General features: G+C 38.5%; 3 protein-coding genes and 1 long non-coding RNA gene across 7 annotated transcripts; 2 read left to right on the top strand and 2 right to left on the bottom strand.

The window, feature by feature from the left end:
• The first annotated feature begins 153 nt into the window (after positions 1 to 153).
• Positions 154 to 5,799, top strand: sctr (secretin receptor). 3 transcript variants are annotated; one of them, XM_008428286.2, is made up of 14 exons: positions 156 to 451; positions 524 to 623; positions 950 to 1,066; positions 1,477 to 1,583; positions 1,876 to 1,985; positions 2,144 to 2,276; positions 2,366 to 2,519; positions 2,627 to 2,687; positions 2,778 to 2,847; positions 3,591 to 3,682; positions 3,879 to 4,017; positions 4,306 to 4,347; positions 4,438 to 4,635; positions 4,730 to 5,799. In XM_008428286.2, the coding sequence occupies exons 1-13, from the start codon at positions 380 to 382 to the stop codon at positions 4,621 to 4,623; spliced, it is 1,383 nt and encodes a 460-aa protein (XP_008426508.1). In that variant the 5' UTR covers positions 156 to 379; the 3' UTR covers positions 4,624 to 4,635; positions 4,730 to 5,799. The 3 variants fall into 3 exon arrangements, with proteins under 3 accessions (XP_017159255.1, XP_008426508.1, XP_008426500.1); XM_017303766.1 differs by having other exon boundaries at positions 154 to 451; positions 3,963 to 4,017; positions 4,438 to 5,799; XM_008428278.2 differs by having other exon boundaries at positions 4,438 to 5,799.
• On the bottom strand, positions 5,643 to 7,973 carry LOC103476134 (acyl-CoA-binding protein-like). Its single transcript, XM_008428265.2, has 4 exons — positions 7,857 to 7,973; positions 7,582 to 7,699; positions 6,514 to 6,576; positions 5,643 to 6,364 (listed from the first exon to the last, which is right to left on the bottom strand). Exons 1-4 carry the CDS (start codon positions 7,860 to 7,862, stop codon positions 6,291 to 6,293), a joined length of 261 nt encoding a protein of 86 aa, XP_008426487.1. The 5' UTR covers positions 7,863 to 7,973; the 3' UTR covers positions 5,643 to 6,290.
• Positions 7,974 to 8,368: 395 nt separating this feature from the next.
• steap3 (STEAP family member 3, metalloreductase) lies at positions 8,369 to 13,862 on the bottom strand. Of its 2 annotated transcripts, none has more exons than XM_008428297.1 (6): positions 13,773 to 13,862; positions 12,843 to 13,082; positions 11,701 to 11,967; positions 11,085 to 11,606; positions 10,849 to 11,007; positions 8,369 to 9,496 (listed from the first exon to the last, which is right to left on the bottom strand). In XM_008428297.1, exons 2-6 carry the CDS (start codon positions 13,065 to 13,067, stop codon positions 9,209 to 9,211), a joined length of 1,461 nt encoding a protein of 486 aa, XP_008426519.1. In that variant the 5' UTR covers positions 13,068 to 13,082; positions 13,773 to 13,862; the 3' UTR covers positions 8,369 to 9,208. The 2 variants fall into 2 exon arrangements, with proteins under 2 accessions (XP_008426519.1, XP_008426527.1); XM_008428305.1 differs by having other exon boundaries at positions 10,849 to 11,004.
• Positions 13,863 to 15,791: 1,929 nt separating this feature from the next.
• On the top strand, positions 15,792 to 16,141 carry LOC108167255 (uncharacterized). Its single transcript, XR_001777607.1, has 3 exons — positions 15,792 to 15,803; positions 15,913 to 16,013; positions 16,100 to 16,141. It is a non-coding gene; the product is annotated as an uncharacterized LOC108167255 (long non-coding RNA).
• Positions 16,142 to 21,370: the final 5,229 nt, after the last annotated feature.

Genomic DNA, 21,370 nt, shown 5'->3' with positions numbered 1-21,370 from the left:
GCGTTCCGTTAAATTCCGTCAACTCACAAAACTCAGACCGGAAATACGTCTTTGGGTTTCAAAATAAGAGTCAAAACATACACGCACGCGTTTTTTTCGGTTTTTTTATTAACTTAATTTAAAAAACTTAATAAACTAAAACGTATATCAGAATATTTCCATCCAGTAAAAACACAGACAATGCCGCACATTTATCCATGCAACAACCTCATAATTTTATTTTGAAATTTAATGGAGCTACTGTAATGTCAGCGCTCCTCAATTTGTCCTACCCAGAACACTATTATGTTAGATTTAAAAGTCTCATATATCAGCTGCATAACAGCAGGGATGTTGCTTTTTGTTCAGATCAGCTATGCAGCTTGGAGCTTGGACGTAGATGGGCATCCTCGCGGGAAAAAGAAACATGATGAAGAAAGTTGGACTGATCGGGCTGCTGCTTTTACACCAGGTAAAGAGAAGGACACCTGCTTTATTGCAAAGCCTGAGAATAAAAAAAATCCAATAGAATTGTATTTTACAGGCTAGATCGTCACCAGGTTGCACTCCCCATGTCGATCCTATGAAAGAGGAAGAAAAGTGCATGAAAAGTCTCATATTGGTCAGGGAACAAAAAGCCAAAGGTAAATCAATAGATTTTTTTTTTTATTTTTCTCTTTTTTTCACGTGTACGTTTTTTTGACAAAAAACGACGTCCTTTTCAAATTATCATTTTACACTAAAATGAGTCAAATGGTTCATAATTTGGGCCTTTACAGAAATTTCACGTTATGTTTTAGTGACAGCTAGTGGTCATATAACAACATGCATTAAAATATGATTTTAGGGGCAACTTTAATCTTAATTTAGACCATTAACTTTTTTTTTTTTTTGCATCTATCAATTTTTCTTAGCTGCTTTACCGCTGCAAGTAAACATGAAACCTGTCGTTCTTGTTTTATGTGTGTAGTAAACAGCAGTGTGTATTGTAAGGGAATGTGGGAAGACATGCACTGCTGGCCACCCGCCTCTCTGGGGGAAACAGTCTCGCTGCCATGCCTGGATATCTTTGGGCGTGTTTCAAAAGGTGAGATGCAAGGACGATGACGCACATTCAGAAACTGTAAGTCATTACCTGCACCTCATCCCACTGGTTAATTATTTCCATAGAAGACTAATTTGACTTCGGATGGGACAGAGTTTCTTCTTCCTCTTACCGTCTCTATCCAAACAGCTATGTGAAGCTTGTGTACACAAAAGACTGGGTAACATGTTAGAGTGCTGCGTGCTAAAGGGATAATAAATTATCTAAACAGCACACGAAAGTGATACATTAATATCCTTGTAGCTTTTAATTTATCACCTAGGCTCAATATTCTGAATAAAGACACTATAAACACCATTTACCTTTTGTCAGTCATTCCTTGCATGCAGGTACTTCTGCAAGGCTACAGTCAAAAGAAGGCAGGAGGGAGTGATTTTATTGGTATTTTGCAGGTGAAGTGCACCGCAACTGCACCAGCAATGGATGGACGGATCTTCTCTCCCTACATGAGGATGCATGTAGCTACGCTTTCAATGACTCACTTAAATATCTAGAACATGTAAGTAGTTTTCAATTTTGTAAAAAAAAAAAAAGAAAAAGACATTATTTCATACACTGCCCCTCAAAACTTTCCTTATTTTCCTGCTCAAAGTCCTCCTGTTTTCCGACTTATAAACATCAACACACATCTCCCATAACAACAGGGAACAGAAAGTAATGAAATAATAAAAATCAATACTATAATGAACTTGTTAAGAAACTTTGTTGTATGCTTGAGATATTCAGAAGAATTTTTATATATATTTCTAGGAAGATGTTATAAGTGTTTAAAACTAATTTCTCTTCCTCAGGACTCAGCTTCCCATTGGTTTTTCTCCTATGTGAAGACCATGTACACCATCGGATACACACTCTCCCTTATCACTCTTACCATCGCTATCACCATCTTCTGCTTCTTTAGGTGAGAAATATTTATTTTCTTTTTTTTCCCCTGTTGTCCTTCCATCAACCACAGACCGCTCTGTAAAACCCTGCAATGCGTCACCTTTGGCCTGTTTATCGTCATCGGGTGAAGCGCAGCCGAGCCCGCCTCTAAAGCAGAGTTGATATATTCTGCAGGAAGCTGCACTGTACCAGGAACTACATCCACATCCAGCTGTTTGTCTCCTTCATCCTGAGAGCCATCTTCATCTTTATCAGGGACGGTCTCCTTTTTACAGATTCAGAGCTCTACGACTGCGACAGCTCCACTGTAAGGATGACAGGCAATCATTTTAAATAAGAGAAGAAAGAGTTTCTTGCCACTGAAATGAGACGGTCTCTCCTGACAATTTTTTGCAGGTAGCTTGTAAGATTGTGTTGATGTTCTGCAACTACTTCATCCTTGCCAACTACAGCTGGCTGCTGGTGGAGGGTCACTTTCTGTTCACGCTGGTGAGCCGATCCTTCTTCTCGTTGAAGAAACACCTCGCCTGGTCCATCCTCCTGAGCTGGGGTACTGCAATATGATACGTCCCACAGTTTTGTCTTTGTTTTACCTGTAAACACATGCTTAAAGCTCAACGATGTCTCTGAAATACTGCATTCCTAAATGTCTTACAGGCGTACCATTTATTATTATTGTCTGCTGGGGATGTGCTAAGTATTTTTTTGAAGATGAAGGGTAAGAAACTAAAATATTCATCAACCATCTACTTAATTTTAGATTTCTAAATGTCAGAAATTATAATTATTTCTTATTTCTCGGGTACAGATGTTGGGAAAGAAGAAAACATGAATGGATTTGGTGGATACTCCGTGTGCCAGTTCTTCTCTCCATATGTGTAAAATATTTGTTGTTTTAGAACAAACTTCTGGAAATAAAATTTGTCATTTTTAAGTACATGTAGCTATATCGCAGTGCTAATATCGCAGTGCTAATTGACAGTGCTAATTAAATCAATGGCTAGCTAGCTTAGCTTAGGAACCAAAGCAGTTCTTGGCCTAGTCATGTTCAATGACTAAACATGCAGCTAAATCTAGCCTCTGAAGTACAAACCAAACTATTTAAAATACATTTTTCATATTGTGAAGGGAAAAAATATTATTGTAGGCTATACAGTGGTGCAATTGGTAACATTTATCTGGGTATTTCTAAATGGAGTTCACGTTTTCATATCTTGGGAAATAAAATGGCTCAATACTATTGGATGGCATCGCTTATTAAAATTTGTTAGCTTACCTTAGCTTATTTCTGCATCTAGGTAATAAGCTACCACCAATAACGTGTTAGCTTAGCTTAATTTATTTAAAGGAAACGCTCTAATGAAGCTGTTGGCTTGGTTATGTCTGAAGATTTAGTATTGAACAAATAAATGCGGCTTTGTAGCCTTTTCAAGTAGATGAGCTAAGACGCTGCTGCTATTAATGCTAAGGTAAATCTAGCTACTGCAAATATGTCTTTAGCTAACAAGCACTGAAGTTGGTTGACTCTTCTCAGCTACCCTAAAAGACAGGTAGATGTCAAACCAATCAGATGCTAAATCAGAATTTTTCAAATATATATTTTTTCTTCTACGTATTTTAGGTGAATCTCATCTTCTTCTTGGGTATTTTGAGGATACTGATCAGCAAACTCAGAATGTCAGACGCACACCGGAGCGAATTCAGTCAGTATATGTGAGTCTTTTTCACTATATTATGTTCAACCTATTTTTGTTCTGGTGAGTCGGGAGCGCTGCATATTTATGTTTGGAAGTAAAAATTTTACAATACAACATGGCTGGTTGTAAAAAGTCAGAAAGACTTCCTGACAACTTAAGCCAGAAATTATTTTTTTTACTGAAGAAACTGTTGTTTTTTTTTTCTTTAACAGGAAGCTGATTAAGTCCACATTTTTCCTGGTTGCTCTGTTTGGACTCAACTGCATTCTGTTTGTTTTCTTACCCGTCAACGTCAGCATCTCTGTATTTAAGATCTGGACGTCTGCAGAGCTGGCGCTGTCATCCATACAGGTACGTTTTGCTCACATCATTCAGGTCCCATTTATACCACCCCTAAAGAATAAAGAAATGACTCAAACAGAACCTTAATGTTAACATGAAGTGAGCTAAATTATTTTAAAAAGCAGCACACAATGTTGCGGCCACGGGTTGGGCGTGACATTTCATACTGGGCCTGAACAGTGTATGTCCACTGCATTTAAAACAAACAAAACAAATCTATTTGGGTAAGTATTTTTTCACAATGCTGTTAAATCCCATAATCTCAATGTTTAATCCTTCTGGTCTTGCATCTCCCAGGGTTTTGTGGTCGCTGTTCTCTACTGCTTCATGAATGGAGAGGTAAAATCTGAACCGTCAGCCACAATGCGAACCTTGTGAGGCATGGACCCAACCGGGCAGCACTGTTGTTGTTGGTCTTGTATGTTTCAGGTGCAGCAGGAGTTTAAGAGGCGGTGGAAAAGATGGAAGCTCACCCGGCACCTGCCCAGTCGGAGTCGACAGCATCACGGCTCCATCAGCCAGATCGGATCGCCTCACACGCAGGTCTCCCTGCTGCCCTCTTCTCCTGTCAGTCTTACGAACACTGGATTCCCTGCAGACACTCTGGAGATGTGAACATAACTCTGTGTAAGAACTTTTCTTGTAATCCCAAAGAACAGTTGAGAGCTATTCGCCTACAGGACAAATTTGATTAAAAATGAAAATTTGTTTGCTTTGTTAGGGCTTGACCAGACCAGGGAAAGTCCCAAAAACATATTCAATCTACATTGCAAACATTTTCAGAAGAATAAAAGGTGTTCTATACAGCGAATGCTCTCATTGTGATGAGAAAGCACGACTTGTTTAAATTGTAATGTTTTGACTTTTTATTTAAAGAATATCCATAGTTTGTAGCTAACCTTTTCCATTTTAGCTTGGTATTATTTATATAATGACATTTCAGATCATTTCAGAGCCAGAAGATCATTCATGCACACAAAAAACAAACTGGTGGTGGAACAGCTGTAGCGATATTAGGCTACAATAGTTTAACCTTTGCATTTGTTGGTAGCTTACATATAAACAAAAAGGGCAACAGCAGACAGAACATTTTGTGAACACACTCTGTTTTAATTAAAACATCTAATAAACAGTTGAAAGGATGGTTTGTTTGGATGAGACCAAAATCTGGCAGAGACTTAAACCTGGAAAAAAAAGCCCTTGAGGTTAATGGCCAAATTGCAGGTGTGTGTACAGTAAACAGTACATTCAGTTTATGACAGAGAAGAGATAGGATATGACGTCTGAGCACTGCAGTTTTCCATCAGGACCCCATCAAAGGCTGCCTGCCCTGAATGAAATTAAACCATATTTTCAGGGGTTTCATAAGAAAAGAGTTAATGAATTTTAAATCCTTAAACGTGACAATTTGGAACCCATACCTTTATGCCAAACAAGTATAAAAAAATGTATGCGTTTCACATTTAAAAAGATGATTTAAATCCTGAATCATGTTTTAAATAATCTGTAAACAATGTGAAATAGAACAGTTCAGCTTTTACTCTTATTTTAGTCCTAGATCGTATAATAAAAAGTTCCCATAAACATTATAGTAATTTTCACAATAAAAAAAAAAACATGAGCAGTTTTCTGTCTTTTTTTTTTTTTTTAACAGAGTCCACATCACAAAACCTGACACATTGTACCATCTGGAAAATAATGCATTTTAAGCACCACTTAAAGAGGAATATATTACATCATTATCATTGACTGCTTGTAAAGAAAAACATATTAAAGATCCAAAACATTTCAGTCTTTCTGCATAACATTGCTTTTTATATGCCGACATAACTCACTTAAGTGACCTAAGAAAAAAAATATTTGAGACTTTTACTTGAAAACATAACAGGATTGAAGTAGATATTAAGCAAAATACTGCATACAGGTACATCTCAGTAAATTAGAATATAATCAAATATTTGGGTGATAGTTTGTATATTTTATAGATTCCTTATAGAATGCTATCAAGTTTCCTTGTTCATGAAGTTGGCTGTTCAGAGTGCTGTACTAAGTATATAAGTGGAAAATTGTGTGGAAGAAAAAAAGTTTGGCACTGGTACACTGGGAAATTCATGTTTTACTCGACAGTTGAGGTAAAAGACTATAAAGCTACGAAACTGAGAAAAAAATGTTTTAATGAGAAAACTAAAATGGTCTTTTGTTCTGATATTTTATTTCAAAAACAAAAATCAGACATTCAGTTTTTCTTATGCATTTCTTTATTGTCGTGTTTCTTAAAGACTCTATATTCCATATTTCTCTTTTAGCTTTTCCACCAACTCCACATAAGCCGCCATTGCTTCTTCTTTGGATAAACCTGTTGGTTTGGGAAACAGAAAAAGCACATAATTCTTGACGGTTTGATTTAGTTTTAAGACTCTTTCAAAGATTTAAATCTACATTTTGTTCAACCCTACATTGATTTATTGTGTTGAGGTATTTGTAATAAAGTTTGATGAATCCAACCTTTCTTTGCGTTCCATGCATCCCATTTTGCTTTTCCTGTAAAATCGAATATCCCTGGTCGTTCTGGGGAAATAAAGAGTCTTGCGTTTAGCCTCAAGCAACTTCAAAACATAATTAAAGTCAGTACAATTTAATTTAATAGACCCACTAATGTGAGATAACTGAACCTTAAACCTTCACTGTGTATATCAGGCTTATCAAATGTTATTTCAAAAAGGATCCTCATCTCAACTTTTTTTAACCAATGTGCCACTCAAACACAGGCCTTGAATTTATGTTATCTGAAATAAAACAAAATATAAGACTCCATAAATATTTTTTAAAAGTTACAAAAGTACATGCTTTTGTAACTTTGACTGGAGATAAATGCTGAATGTTCTTGAATTTTATTCTACATGGTTGAGACAATCTGCAGGGCTTTTTTGGGAATTTGTTGCCCCCTGCTGGGTACTTTGGGTTGTGGCGAGGTGAGGTTTGGGTCAACATACATTTTTTAAATATTTTTGTCAGTCATGCATAATTTTTCAAATTATAGTTTGCCGAGTGTGGTTTAACTAATCTTTACTTATAATGCCAATATTAAGTTTTAATCTAATGATTGACAGTGAAGTTTTGAAAATAAAATAAGAAAATAAGAAAACTATAATTTCCCTAACATTGCAAAATGAGCTGCTTTGTGTCGATTGTAACTAAAACCTTCGCTGCACTGGACCTGTTCAGCTAAATCTGAGTTAGAAGACTGTTTTATGGACGTTTTAAAAGGTTATAATGAATCTGATGTAATCTGAGGTGTAGGATCCAATATTAACCGTTTAAAAAGAAACAGAACATGTAAAAGTTTCTGCAAATAAGCTTTGAAAATGCTGGATTGCTGACATTATATATAAAGGTTCATATGAAGACGTTATGTTCAATAAAGTCTGATAAATGAGATGCTTCGTTTAAACTACATACTCATTGTTCATAATCTGAAATCTCACTTGTTGAACCTGTTTTAAAAAAAATTATAATTTCAACCCCACCTTGTCCAAACAAGGGATACAAAACATCCCCACTACACACACTCACCGGTGTTCACATCTCCAGCAGTGACTTGTTTATACAAACCATAAATTGCACTCATTTCTCCCGGATCTGGTGTTTGTCTCAAGACCTTCACCTCCTCTGCTGCTTTCTCAAATGCTTCCTGGAAGAGAGGAAGGAAACGGAGCATTAAACCCGATAGACGGGAGACTGGAAGCGAACAAACTCAGAGATTGGAGAAAAGTCAGCTCACGCGAAGTAGATCGGTTTGGTTACATGGTAGGAAATAAAAGTGGTAGTTTAAAACAAAATGCACTTACAGACATGGCGACAGGGTGTAAGGTAAGGCTTTGCTGCTGCTCCTGAAACTTCCGACTGCAAGTCTTGCTCAACTCGTCCTGCAGGCACGTCACGCGGGAAATAAGCTGGGAACGAGGGGAGGGATTTCCTGGGTGACAGCGCCAGGTAAGCTGTATTTTACACCCTATTGATCCCCAATCAGCATAACAGAAATAATCCAACTTTAAGCTTATTTATTACCATTTCACAAGTTTTGTTTTTTTTGTTGCTTTGTTTTGTGTGTGTGTGGGTGGGGGTGTGGGGGGTCGGATTGGTCCGAAAATAAAGCAATTAGTGACATTTACGGTGCAGTTCAGAAAACTGCCACAAGATGGCAGCATCTGGATATATAGCGCCTAATAAAGTAATTTCTGGATATATTTGCCCTCTTAGCTCAGTTTAAAGGTTGTTACATTATTTTAATGCCTGCTGGAAATCCCTTATCTACGTTCATATTGAGCACAAGCATAGAAAACACATTACTGTACAAAAATCAAATCAAATAAAATTTTATTTGTATAGCACCTTCCAGCAAAGGTCAAAGTTTACATTATTTTATTGGCAACATTCAAGTTAAATGGCAGCATACAGAAATCACTTTGTGTCAGAAAACAACAAAGAAGTAACATCAGACTTCAACCCAGATGCTATAGTGCTGAATTTTGCATCATTAGAACAAAAATGAACTACATAACTTTCACTCTATAGTTCCAGTTTTAACTTAAGGTTCACACCTGAACTACAAGTTTTAATGTTCAAATACAAATCTGAAATGTATTCAATCCCCTTTTATCTGGATATCCCTAAATAAAATGCAGCAGAATCACTTCATAGTCTGAAACTGATGAGACATTTAGAACAGATTTATTCTTTTTACTTTTATTTTTCTAGTTTGATTGTCAAAGTTATTTTGGATGTGTTTTGAAGGCAGCTTTAGGAGAAAAATAAACATGCATTGCTGCTTAATATTTGCCATATTTGCACAATATTTAATTAAACCTATAAAGAACAAAGATCACAGGGAAAGGAATTGAGCAAAGAATCAAAATCTTTAAGTAGAAACTTATTTTGGTTTCTTGAGCTACAACAGCTTAGTCTGCTGTGGAACAATGTTGCAACGTTTTCCGAAGAGCTAATATCATTCTTCACTGTGATTGACACTGAAACAGCAGTCATCTCTGACAGCATTAAGTGTTTAAGGTATCCCTGGCTGGTTGTCCCTCAGGCTCTTGTTGAGAAGAACTTCAGTCTTCTGACAAATTCCAGCATAGTATAAATATTTCATCTTCTCTGTGGAGATAATCCACCATGTTTCTAAGAGCAGCAGCATTTCTCACACATTACTGACGTCCTCCACCCCGTTGCAGCAGTCTTCGGCCGGCAGCATGAAGCGGATGTGTCGGTTCCTCTCCCAGCCGCGGCGGATCTTCCTGAGCCGCCTGGCTACGCAGGGCAGACAGAGCGCCGCGCGGCCCAGCAGGACCACGAAGGGCAGAACCAGGACCAGGACGAATGTGGGGGGCATGTAGAAGTGGTACCGTGCAAGAACAAAGGCGTGATTCCACCCGTAGAAGAGCGTGTGGACGGTGGCCATGAACAAGGCGCAGTAACCAAGTGTAGACTGCGAAACATCAAGCAAACATAAAAAAAAAATTTATACACACTACATAACATCAGAAAAATATGTAATTGTGATGAAGCTGCAAACTCTTTGGGGCGTGTCTGCAAACTACCCATAAAATGCATCATGTGTTTTGGCAGAGACAGAGAGTCAGCAAGTCCATAGCATTAGCTGACTGTTAGAGGCCACAGCAGAGCCTGAGGACACACGCTGACCCACCACTCCTGACCTAAAGAGACCCCACTGGTGTTTTTCTCTGTGACTGTGACAGACTGAGCTGCTTACTGCACCTTCAGGGGCCACAAGCCACGAAAAACGTCCCAAGGTTGTCTGGGCTACAGAGCAGGGGTTAAAAAGAAAACAAAAACAGTCTTGTTTGTCTGTGTGGAATCGACTGGAGTATTTTGGCTCTATATTTATGCAGTTCATCCAAAATGGAAAACCCTCCGTGAAAAACTAAGCACACCCTTTACTCTTTCATTGCAGGTGTTTAATGATTTGGAGTCTTTATTTGTACCAACAATGCTACGAAGAAAATACATGAAGAATTACCTTAAGGAAGAAATTGTTTCTGCCTGTAAATCTGGGAAGGGTTGTATGGCTTCTACCAAATAATTTCAAGTTCATCATTTTTAAAAAAAGGAAAACATTTTAGACAGCTGCCAGTCGTTTCTGTAGCAGATGTTTCAGAAAATTCACTCAATGCTCAGAGAATCTTCAACAACCCAACAGCTTCTTTTGAAGTTCCCAATGTGTTAAATGGTAAAAAATTGTGCATTTACAACTAGAAAAAACTGAGCAGATGAAGAAGACATAGTTGTGTCTTGAAAAAAACTTAGGTTTGCAAGAATCTGGCTTGAGAGAAAAGAGGAGAGGTTAACTGCATAGAGCCATGTTTGGTGAAAAACAGTATATGAGCAGAAACACCTCATCCAGACTTTTGTTGTGTATTTAGCAGGCCAATGAGCACGCTTATCCTGCAGCTTCGCCCAGCGACTCTACATGTACCAAGCTCTAACTCGCCTTTCCTCTCGTCGCCACGTGACTAATCTGACGGCCAGCGGATTACCGAGAGATGAAAGTGGGGTCGGGGGAAATGCAGCACAGGCAGACTGCGAGTCCTGGAAGACCCCAGGCCTCGAGGAGGGAAGAAAAGGAAGTGTGTGCATGCTGAGTCACAACACTTTGGTGGCTTTGTCACAGGATAAGTTTAGCTGTGAATCTGGGGCAGCTGCAGGAGCGGAAAAGCTTGGCGTTTACATGTGTGGGACATTCAGAGTCTTACTTACAGGAGGAATAGTGTGTCTCTGAGGGGATATTACCTTGGAAGTGAAACTAAAAGTGAAACATACCTGGATGAAGCTGAACTCCCTCCAGTTGATGGTGCCAGCAACTGAAGGTAGAGAGGTGACCGCCAGCAGGGAGAGCAACCCGAGGGCCATGATGCCCACGGAAAGGTACAACTCCTTCCTCCACACTTCCTCATCCACCGAAAAGTCCTCCATGCTCTTTTTCAAAGAGGAAAAGAGGAGAGGTTATGGCACTGCTCAAGATCAAGACATCTAGCTCCACTGTGGCTTCACCCCACCTGCTTGTAGGCCATGTTGATAAACTGGGCGGATTTCCTCAGAGGAAGACACAGGCTGTAAACGGCATGCAGGGCGGCGCACAGGAAGCTACAGAGTCCTAGCTGCTTTCTGCTGGTCAGCCAGCGGTCCAACCAGTTGGGGAAGCGATTGTACTTGGTCCCTGACCACAGCTGGAGGACGGCGGCCAACAAACCAGGCAGGTAGACCAACGCCAACATTACCAAGGCCACCGATGGAAGGGTGACGTTCACCACTTCTATGGGCATTTTGTAGAAGGCGCCTTTGTGCTGCGTGATGAAAGGATGCAACACGTCCTGGACGAAGTTGTACAGGTAGAAGAAGATGAAGAGGATCAACATGCAGAGGACAGGGAGGCGCCAGGATGGGAATAAGTAGAGTGGCAGATTTTCAATCTCCAGAGAAGAAGAAAGGAGGCCCATGTCGACGGGGACGAAGCCCATCCTATGGCAGATTGACTTCACTAAGTTCTTGGCCGTTTGGCTGTTGCTGCACAGGAAAACCTGCAGGCAAAAACATGAAACAAACCATTTATTGCTTCCAAAAACATTTAAGTCAATAAGCAAACCATCACTGAAAACTGGTGATCTTTCCTACCTGCCTGCCTCCATCTCGGGCACCCATCTGCAGCGTCCAGGCGGATACGGTGTTGAACCCCTTAACCACAAAGCTTCCAGGGAAATAGTCTGCCAGGAGCTCGGCGTTGGATGGACCCTTATGGTTGATGCTTAAACTGTTGCTAACATCCACCAAGGTCTTTCCAGCCAGCGTCTGCTTCAAGTCCATCAGCGTTGAGTGATGCTCAGGGTAAACTGCAACAAAGATCAAGTCTGCCTTGTTGGCTGCTTCCAACTGGGTGGTCACCTGGAACGCAGATGTTTTTAATGCTCCAATGGTTCAAATGCGATTATTTTCAAACTGATGGACAGGAAAGTAGAGGTGAAAAGGAATTGGTGTAGCTCATTTGTCAAATATGGTGGTTAGTGTGTTATGATTTGGGCTGGACTCTACTTAAGCTCCACTAAACACCTCCAAACCAGTAGAGATGTTTCATAAAAACAAGATAAAGACCCCAAACATGATTCTCCTCCATCATGTGGGAAGATTCTTTAACAGCTAAAATCTATACCAACATTCTTTACAATATGCAAAGGAGGCCATTCAAAAGGAAAATCCCCTGAAACCAGTGTGGCTCAGAGAGTCACCAGCACCCAGCACCTTGTGTCTGTGAATCACAGACTCCAAGCAGCCACAGCATGCAAGTGACCTGCAACAAAATAGTCAGGATGACTGTTTTCGACAGATAATCCCTGGATTTAGGAGGTATTTTCATTTCAACATTGTGAAACTGAAATGTCTGCAAGTCTTGAATGTGCACACTGGATTGTTGTTTAAAATATTTCATTGAAAATATGAAGGGGATATCTTCCTAAACATTACAGAAAATTTTATAGTTATTAATTCATCTTTATAATCTGTATATGATGTTTTTGTCATTTTTCAAGCACAAACTTTTGTTGGTGTATTTTCTTCAGCCCCCTTTAGTCTAATACACCTAAATAAAACTTAATCCAACCAGCTCAGAGAGATTTAACTTTGTAAAATGCAGCTTTAACCTCAATAAATTATGTAGTCATGATAACAAAAGTAATTACCCTTCGTGGGAAACGAATGATGTATAATCATCTCCAGAAGGAAAGAAACAAAAACACCAATTACACAAGGAGTGTGTGTATCACCTCGGCCTCCTCCGGGAACAGAGCTACGAAGCGTGTGGGGGTCCGACTTCCCACCACGACTTGGTAGCCAGAGGCCACCAGCCTCCTGGCCAATGAGCGAGAGAAGTCTCCAGTGCCCAGGATGCCGATCACCGGGCTGCTGAGATCCGGCACAGCATCTTCAAAGTGTCTGGCTCCCCCGTCGCCTCTTTCTAGAATTAAACGCCTTGACATCTCATCAGGCATGATGTGCTAGCAAATCTGCAGACATCAGACAGGATCATGGGTTAGATTAATGATTATGTGATTTCCTCAGATCCAAACTGGACATTATTGTCTATCATGACATTAATCTGACAAAAGCTGAAATAAAAGTAACACTAATAATAGATTTGCCGGTGGGTTTCTATCTGTCTGCTTGTTTTTAGAACAGAGAAGCCTCATTCCTATTATCTGAGTCTCAGCTGGCATGTCCTACATCTGTCAAAGCTGCTGCCACCCAACATTAGCAGAAATGGATATCAGGCAGTCTAAATATGGTAGCAGCTACTTCCATGGTTAGTAATAACCAACTCACTTAAAACTCTGCATTATGTGAACTTCATGCAGACTTTAGAAGTCTGTCAGTTTCGCCAAACTTCTCTCCAGAGTTAAAGTCAACACGTGTAAGGACGTTAAGGTGCAAAACCGCGAATAATCAGGAAACCGTCTGTATTATGTTAAGAGTTGTTTTAAAGCAGCTAAAATGTGTTTATTAAAGTGTTTAATAACACCGTTTCTTAACCAAAACAGAAAAACTACTTAAGCCACCATGCTGGCTGTCCTTGTGGAAACTTTACTCTCTTTTAATTCGAAACCAACAAAGTTAAAAATAACGCAAACATCTCGAGAAATACCTCAGAAAACACACTGACGCTTCAGCAGCGTTCTAAAAGTCACAATTGTACTTACAGACAGCACTTTGTTCTACCCGTGTCTCCGTTTTCAGTAAACTGCAGCGGGTTCTTCCTCGTCGGATGACGCAGCAGCCAAAGCCACGCCCCCGCATGTCAGGATAAGATAAAAGAGCGCGCGTGACGTAGGCTGCGTGCTACAGGTGACAGGACGTGACCAACTCGGTGTTTAGAGCGTCATTTGCAGCTTAGGACAGGAAATAAAATGCAAGTAAAAAACAAAAACGTGCACGATTTTATGGAAGTTTTCAGTGGGACAGTTTAAAGTTTTAACTAAGATCATTTGAGGACAATACTATTTTTTCATATTTTAAAATTAATAAATAGGATAATATTTCTGCTTCAACTGTAAAGCATCATGTTTTGTGAATAATTGTAACGAGAGCTTAGACAGTGACAAAAAGAAAGTTATGCAATTTTATTTGTTGGTAAAACTATTTAAATAAAAAATGAATTAGCTGCAATTAAAATAGTTAAAATAATGTAACCAATCATAAAAAAAGACAAAATTGACTGTTTTTGCACATTCCTAAACAGATACCTAATCTTGAAACCATCATGTACTGTAGATGCAGGAGGCGCCTAGGTGAAAAAAAGTATACTTTTGTATACTTCAAACATACTTGAATTTGTGAAAGTACACTTTAAGTATACTAATTATTAAGTGCACTACCTATAAGTATATCTGAAGTATACTAAAAATACACTTGTACCAATTTCGAAATTAGTACTTTAAACACACTTAAACATAATTGTACCAAAATACACTTTTAATATATTAAATAAAAGTATACTTTAAGTTAACAAAATATGAATTAATATGTATGAATTTTTAAGTGCCTTAATAATCTTTTACTATTATTAAAATTGCATACAATAAAAATATGATAATCATGATGTCATTTTTTAAGAAAGTATCCAATAAATTTTCAGATGTGTGATGTAAAACCTTATAATCAACGGCCTTAGCTCCAGTTCATACTCCAGACCAGATGGTGGCGGTATTGCACATTTTCATTTATTTAAAAAACACCACAAAGAGAAGAAAAAACTTGAACGCAGGGAAGATAACAGACGCTGTTCAAATTCGGCATTTTTACTCGCATAATATTGCCTTAAAAGTAGAGAGGACCTTGACAATAGTTACTCATTTTGGTAAATTCAAGCTGGTGACGTCCTAGTCCGAGTTAGACGACAACACAACGGGACAACAACCGATGGAAATGAAATGTGTGTCACAAAAGGAGCCCGGAGGAACGACGGCTGCTAAGTGTTGCTAGCTGGTGGTAAGTTTGCTTATTAATTATCTTCATTTAATTATAAACAGTGCAGTAAAGATATATAACTTGGTTTCTTAAATAATTATTTTATCAATTTTATTGTGACTTGTCTGATTATTACTATAGCAATCATTCAGCTTCATGTTATAACTGCATGGAGGCTGTTTGTTGCGACTTATACTTTAATTCATAAACTAACCTGGTTTTAATTAAGCTCCATAAGACAAAGAGACTTTGATATTGTGAGGTGGTTGCTGTTCTAACTCGTTCATCAATGATTTTATATTTAACATGTTTGCAGTCTAACTAAGCAAATGAAGATGAAGGAGGAAGCCAGAGAAATCAGGTGTTAGGAAACCTAAAGACTTTCTGTCTCTGACTCCACCACATCACCAACCAGCTCTGAGGATGAACCTCCACATCGTCTTCATGATGTAAGTTTGTTTTTTCAATGAGGAGCTAGCTACATTTTCAACAACAAAAACTGCTGTGTTACCAACACTAAGTGCTTAATAAACATAATTTGATTTAAAGGTAACTGGAAAGTTTTTTTCTCTTCTTGTTAATCTAACATTTATATTTCATTTTTTTTATTTGTTGTTGACTTTCAGGGCTCTGTGATGGACTGGTGACCTGTCCAGGRTGAACCCTGCCTCTCATCTGATGGCTGCTAGAGATGGGCACCACCAGCCCCCCTCACCACCCTGCAAGGATCAGTGTGTTCAGATCATGGATGGAAAGATTTTAAGGTAGTTTGTCTCCTTAAGTCCACACTTAAAACAGCTTCATAGTTAATTCCAACATCAACTGATTCTATGACATTGCTGACTATTTTTTTTCTACTTCTAACATAAACAGGCAAAGACACCCAGAAATGTTTTTCCACCCCAGGCATCCGGTCCCAATCATCAGTTCTGATGATGTCACATGCATGGCGAGTCCACGTCTTAAAATTGAAAGTATTATTTTTTTATTTGCCATTTTTCTGTTCTCTTTAAATACAAATATTTTCTCTGTTTAATTACTCTATTGTTATTTTTTGTAGGTTTCCGTAAGGTGCAGTGAACGGGAATGTTCTGTCGTTGATCCTCACTWTCATGTTTTATTGTCACACTTAAATTTTCATGTTCATTGTGTTCATTTTTGATGTGTAAACTGATAATTTATGTAAAGTTYATAAAGTTGTGAGTAAAATTGGACAATTTTAAAATGTTGGTAATAAAACAATATTTGAATTACCCTGAACATCTTGTGTAATTAATCTTTCCATGTAATTTTAGCCTAAAACAATGTAAGTACTGTAGTGTAGTTATGCATGTCATGTACAAAATAGGTACGTAGGAATAAAGACTTTCACGAGTAATTAAAATTGTAGTTTATTATCAATAGCAGGAAATCAAAAATAAAAATTAAGTGTAATTTAAAAACATTACTAATATATAATAATAGTATATTTAAAATATATTTGAAGTATATTAAATATATATTTTTAATATAATTCTGAATTATACTCAAAATATAATAATTATATCAAAATATAATAAGGCTCTGAAATATATTTAAAAAGTATACTTCAAGTACACTAAGTACACTTGAAGTTCCAAAAAAGTACGTATAGTATACTAAAATATATAAGTTGTAATTTCATACTATTTAAACACAACTAAAGTATACTAAGCACAAAATTAGATGCTCCAAAATAGTACAGTTTAAGTACATCGATAAAAGTATACTAAAGTATGTTAAAATTTAGTATACTTTTTTTCACCTGGGCATTCTTCTGTGTACATTATGTTCTACAAATATAAAACAAGACAAATAATATACAAATTTTGAAAACTGTGATAAGTTGGGACTACAAAGTATTTCCCCCCATTTCTTTTTGCACTGTATGCCGCTGAAGGAAGCATTGGTGTTTATATAGGTAGTGACGTCACATGGTGAGGCATATTAGTGCCACCTGGTGTTAAAAACTTCAAAAACAAAAGATTTGCTGATCGATTTCAGGCAAAAATCAGACTGCCACAACATCTAGACTTACAACCATCAGAGATCAGCGCATGTAGACTGTAGAGTGTATTACAAGCTGGTTTGGTAATGCACCAGTAATTAGTGATCTTAATTTAATCTCAGAACTCTCAACATACCACCCCTGTTGTCAAAGGATTAAACACAATTAAGAGCTGATTAGCTCATATTAGCAAGCTAACACTAATTTAAGAGGTAATTTGGCTCCCATTACACCTGTTAAATATAAGCAGGTGTTAGCATTGTGAGCACATGATGACAGTAGCCTTCAGCTGCTTTTGTATAACAATACTTAGAGGTTTGAGGCTAATCTCATATACCCTCTGTCTGAAAATGGTTTTAATATTGAAGTCCTCCTGTTCCCCTCCTGTTTTCAAAGCTGGTGTATTTGATAAACTGGCCTTGGGATCGGTAGAAAAAAACCAAACGCGTGTTAAAAAGATGTCTGACCGCAGGTTACACACTGTCACCATGACTTCATCATGTCTGCCTTTGCCACTTGCAAAAGGTTGAATCCCTGAGGCGGGCTGTGCTACATCAGTGTCGCCGCACACAAATATGTACGTTCTCACACACGAACCCTTTTCTTCCCTCATGCTCTCTCATGGCTCTCTGGTGGCTTCATGTTTGTTTATTTCGCTCAGGGTTGCAGCTTGCTACATCCATATTTCATTTTCGAGTTTTTCATTTATATATCAGTAAATTGTGTCTTCTGATAAATTGCTAAATTAATCAGAAGACGAGGTAGAATTGGTGAATATTGTGCCACATGAGGAAATGAAAGGGCATAAACATTTGGCCTGAGGTGGGTGGACCTCTGACAGGTGTTCACTATCATCAAGGAGCGTTTCGTTTTATTCGTGCAATCGAGGACAGAGGTGTCTTCAGTGGGCTTCATGTGGGATCAGGGTCACGCAGTAAGACAGAAGCTGATGTTGCAAGTTCTCATAGCTGTCTTGTTGTGGTTCACAGATGGCTCATTTACACATATGAGCTGTGACATTTGATTCACAATAAGTACAACAAGTTTCACTAATGCAAAACGAACAGAATAACAATAGCTGACCAACGATTCCTTCATAATTCAGTCCGTAAAGCAATTAAATCTTTATGAAGCACCTGGGTGTCTTTTTTACTGACTAATAAAGTAGTGCCTTGCAAATGTATTCAAACCCCTTAATCAACCAACACAAAGTAGTGCACAACTTTAACAAGGAAAAACAGAAATCAAAACAAGAAGAATGTTCATTTCTTTTCAGTACCTTTGGGTCAATCACTTGTAGAACCACTTTTCACTGAAGCTGAGGGGTATGTCTATACATTTGAACCCTGGTTTCCACAATGTGCAGAATTACACAGTTGAAACCTAGCAGAAGCTAACATCAACGATCATTTGTCTCCTAAGGGTACAGCCAATCAGTGCTCAGGAACACAAATGTAGCTCCTGGATAGGCTGCTTTGCAAACGCCAGCGATTATCATGTCTAGTAGCATTGCACTTAGCTATCCAAGCTGCATTTTCTTTTCAATATTTTGGATATGCGCTATTAAAACTTCTGTAAACAAAGCAGACCTTAGATCCATGGGCATTCAAATTATGGCACAGTTTCCTAAATTGATTTAGTTCTAGACTTTCTATCAAGATTATGCTTTGACCTAATCATTCCACTGTAGTTCTGGATGTATCTTCAAAGTCATTTTCAACTGGAAAGTGAACTTAAACCCCAGTCTGAAAGTCTTTTGCCTTCTTCCAAGATTGTCGTGTATTTTACTCCATCAAGTCTAACCAGCTTCCCTGTCTCTGAACGAAGAAAAGAATCTCCAAAAAATTATGTCGAGTGATTTGCAATGTTCGTTTACTACGATGCATACCACTTTACACCTGCTACCAGTTACTCTGCTGAATGGAAAATCATCCAAAGTCATGTCAGCTGCTGGTGACGGTTCTCTTCTTTGGCCTCACCGTAAGGTTTGTGTGCATCATGCAGCAATGCAGTGTGATTACAAGCATGACGGAGCTGCAGGCTGGGATAATCTAAGAGGCTGGAGTGCATAATGCAAACAGTGTGTTGTGTTTGGCTCACCACAGCCTAAAGACACAGTTCACTGTACTAATCCTTCCTAAAGGTCATGCTGCGCATTAGGAAAGAGGATGTGCCTTTCTGCATATTTTTAGTGGGTTTGTTTTTGTATGTTTTGTGTGTTACTGAAGCTTTAAAGGGGAATGAAAAATGTAAAACAAGATGGGATGTTTTCATTCTGGCCGGCGTGGCGTTTCCCTCAGATTTTCAACTTTGGTTTGAATTTCTGGGCCAGCTCTCGCTGCTCGTCGTGCTTTTTCTCAATCTCGGATGCCAGCAGCAGCTGCCTCCGTGTTCTGGAGAGTTACAGCTGAGCTGAGCACGAGCTGGAATTGGTTGGGGGTGGAGAGGACAGCGGGATCGCGCGGGGGGGTTCGGCTAAGCCTCGTCTTCAACCTCTGAAGATTTCTTCACATTGCCTTGAGCTGTAAAGCTTCTGTTGTGGATGTGGGGCCTGCACTCCAATTCCAGGTGCTTAGCTCTGCTGGCCCCGCACTTTTGAAGTATTTAAGGTCCTTCAAGGAATGTTTTTAACAATTACCAGCTTTTATTAAGCATCCCTAAAGCTTTTATGCCCAGTTAATGGTGTAAACACAATTATTAATCAGCAGGTGCGGTTAAAATCCACACAATTAGCAAGAGTGCAGCGGTCTCGGAGGAAAACCGAAAACAAAGGCTAAAAAGGCATGTCAGACACATCTGCATGCGCTGGGGTGCTGATTTGCATGGAATGAATTTTAATTTGATAGCCAATCTAAATTCGAGGCCTGTGGCCCTCAGCCGCATGAAACAAGACATCAAATATGTCCCTGCAGTCATAGAGAGCATGGAGCTGAGAGTGTCGACCGGCAGCAGACATCCCTGGTCTGCATCCAGCATGCATAAACTGCTCCCTCTTCCCCCTGTCCGTCTCTCCCTCCATGTGTGTGTGTGTGTGTGTGTGAAGTGACCAATGCAGTCAGTCAGCTGATGACACCACTGTGAACCTGCCCTCAGCCATATGAAGTGACTTTGAAAGTGTCCCTCTTGGTCTGAGTCAAATATTTGGTCATGCATTTAGCTCCTGCGAGTTTAAGTTCTTCATTAAATCTGACTTTGACCTGGATTCATTCATGTTTAAAAGGAAAGTAACTAATCACACTTGTTTATTTGGATACACCTGAGTGGCATGTCGGAGTAAACACACCGCTTGCAGTTCAAACAACTTTAATCAGTTTAATTCGTTTCAAAGGATGATTTGAACCCATTAAAACTCCCTTTAACTTATTCGACATGCAGCCAAAAATAAGTACAAGTCATAAAAATGTGGAAAAAGGTTTCCGTTTTCTTTTGTTAGAAGGATCAAAATTAAAAATATTTCCTGTTACATTCTGAAACATTACTATGGATGAGAACTTTTTATTTCGATTCATAAAAATACATTTTATTCTGATCGTTTTTACCAGCTAAACAACAGACACTTTTTCTAGTGAAACTATCATATTGGTTGGATATTTGAAGAAAAGTCTTGGCAACTGGTTTATTAATAGAAACATAAATAATTTTGTAACATGTACTGTATTCGAATTGCAGCTGCGAGTTGCTTAAGCTCATTCCAATAAAGATTATTATTGATATATTATTTTAAAATCAGCAATATAGTTTGATGCATCTCTTCACAGATGCTGTTCGGACAAAGAAATAAATCACATTCATGCATTTCATTGCTAAGTTAGCTTGATAACTACAAATCTGAGATAAGTTAAGGTTGCAAATGAAAATGGCTGCTCACGTTCCTGTGTTGGAGTGACCCAGTCAAAGTTGACATAAATATTTAATTGAAAATCTGTGACAGGAAAATTTCTTTGCAAAACTAGAAGAGGCATACAGCAAAAGTGAATTGGTTCTACAAAGTACTGACTCAGAAGGGATTGAAAACAAATGAAATCTACAATTTTACGATTATTTGTAAAACATTTTATTTGTATAGTTTTTTTCTTTTTTTGAAAAAAAAAAGACTCCTTATTTGAGGGGATTAATATGTTCGCATGTTAATATAGATTTAACCCTTCAGAGTCAATTGACGCGTATCCGAGTCTTTTTTACATGTCTGATTTGGCGCGTCGTAGCAGCAAGACTCCGCCTCCCCCAGTCTCACTTTCTACTGGTGTTTAAAGTGCACATGTTAAACTACACAACAGTTTTTAAATTGTGTTAATAGGCCAAGTA

This window comes from Poecilia reticulata, linkage group LG2 (genome assembly GCF_000633615.1).
Source record: "Poecilia reticulata strain Guanapo linkage group LG2, Guppy_female_1.0+MT, whole genome shotgun sequence".
NCBI lineage: Eukaryota > Metazoa > Chordata > Actinopteri > Cyprinodontiformes > Poeciliidae > Poecilia > Poecilia reticulata.
This window is presented reverse-complemented; position numbering and strand designations above follow the sequence as displayed.

What these genes read in the sequence shown, in the direction of transcription:
- LOC103476134 (XM_008428265.2), bottom strand. An exon ending in TGCTGGAGATGTGAACACCG is followed by an intron (nt 6,577 to 7,581) that starts GTGAGTGTGTGT and finishes TTATTTCCCCAG; the next exon opens with AACGACCAGGGATATTCGAT. An exon ending in TGCATGGAACGCAAAGAAAG is followed by an intron (nt 6,365 to 6,513) that starts GTTGGATTCATC and finishes CCAAACCAACAG; the next exon opens with GTTTATCCAAAGAAGAAGCA.
- steap3 (XM_008428297.1), bottom strand. Translation starts at nt 13,067, where the DNA reads ATGCCTGATGAGATGTCAAGGCGTTTAATTCTAGAAAGAGGCGACGGG. An exon ending in TGTTCCCGGAGGAGGCCGAG is followed by an intron (nt 11,968 to 12,842) that starts GTGATACACACA and finishes TCTGCGTTCCAG; the next exon opens with GTGACCACCCAGTTGGAAGC. An exon ending in TCAACATGGCCTACAAGCAG is followed by an intron (nt 11,008 to 11,084) that starts GTGGGGTGAAGC and finishes TCCTCTTTGAAA; the next exon opens with AAGAGCATGGAGGACTTTTC.
- sctr (XM_008428286.2), top strand. Translation starts at nt 380, where the DNA reads ATGGGCATCCTCGCGGGAAAAAGAAACATGATGAAGAAAGTTGGACTG. An exon ending in CAGGGAACAAAAAGCCAAAG is followed by an intron (nt 624 to 949) that starts GTAAATCAATAG and finishes TTATGTGTGTAG; the next exon opens with TAAACAGCAGTGTGTATTGT. An exon ending in TATTTTTTTGAAGATGAAGG is followed by an intron (nt 2,688 to 2,777) that starts GTAAGAAACTAA and finishes TCTCGGGTACAG; the next exon opens with ATGTTGGGAAAGAAGAAAAC.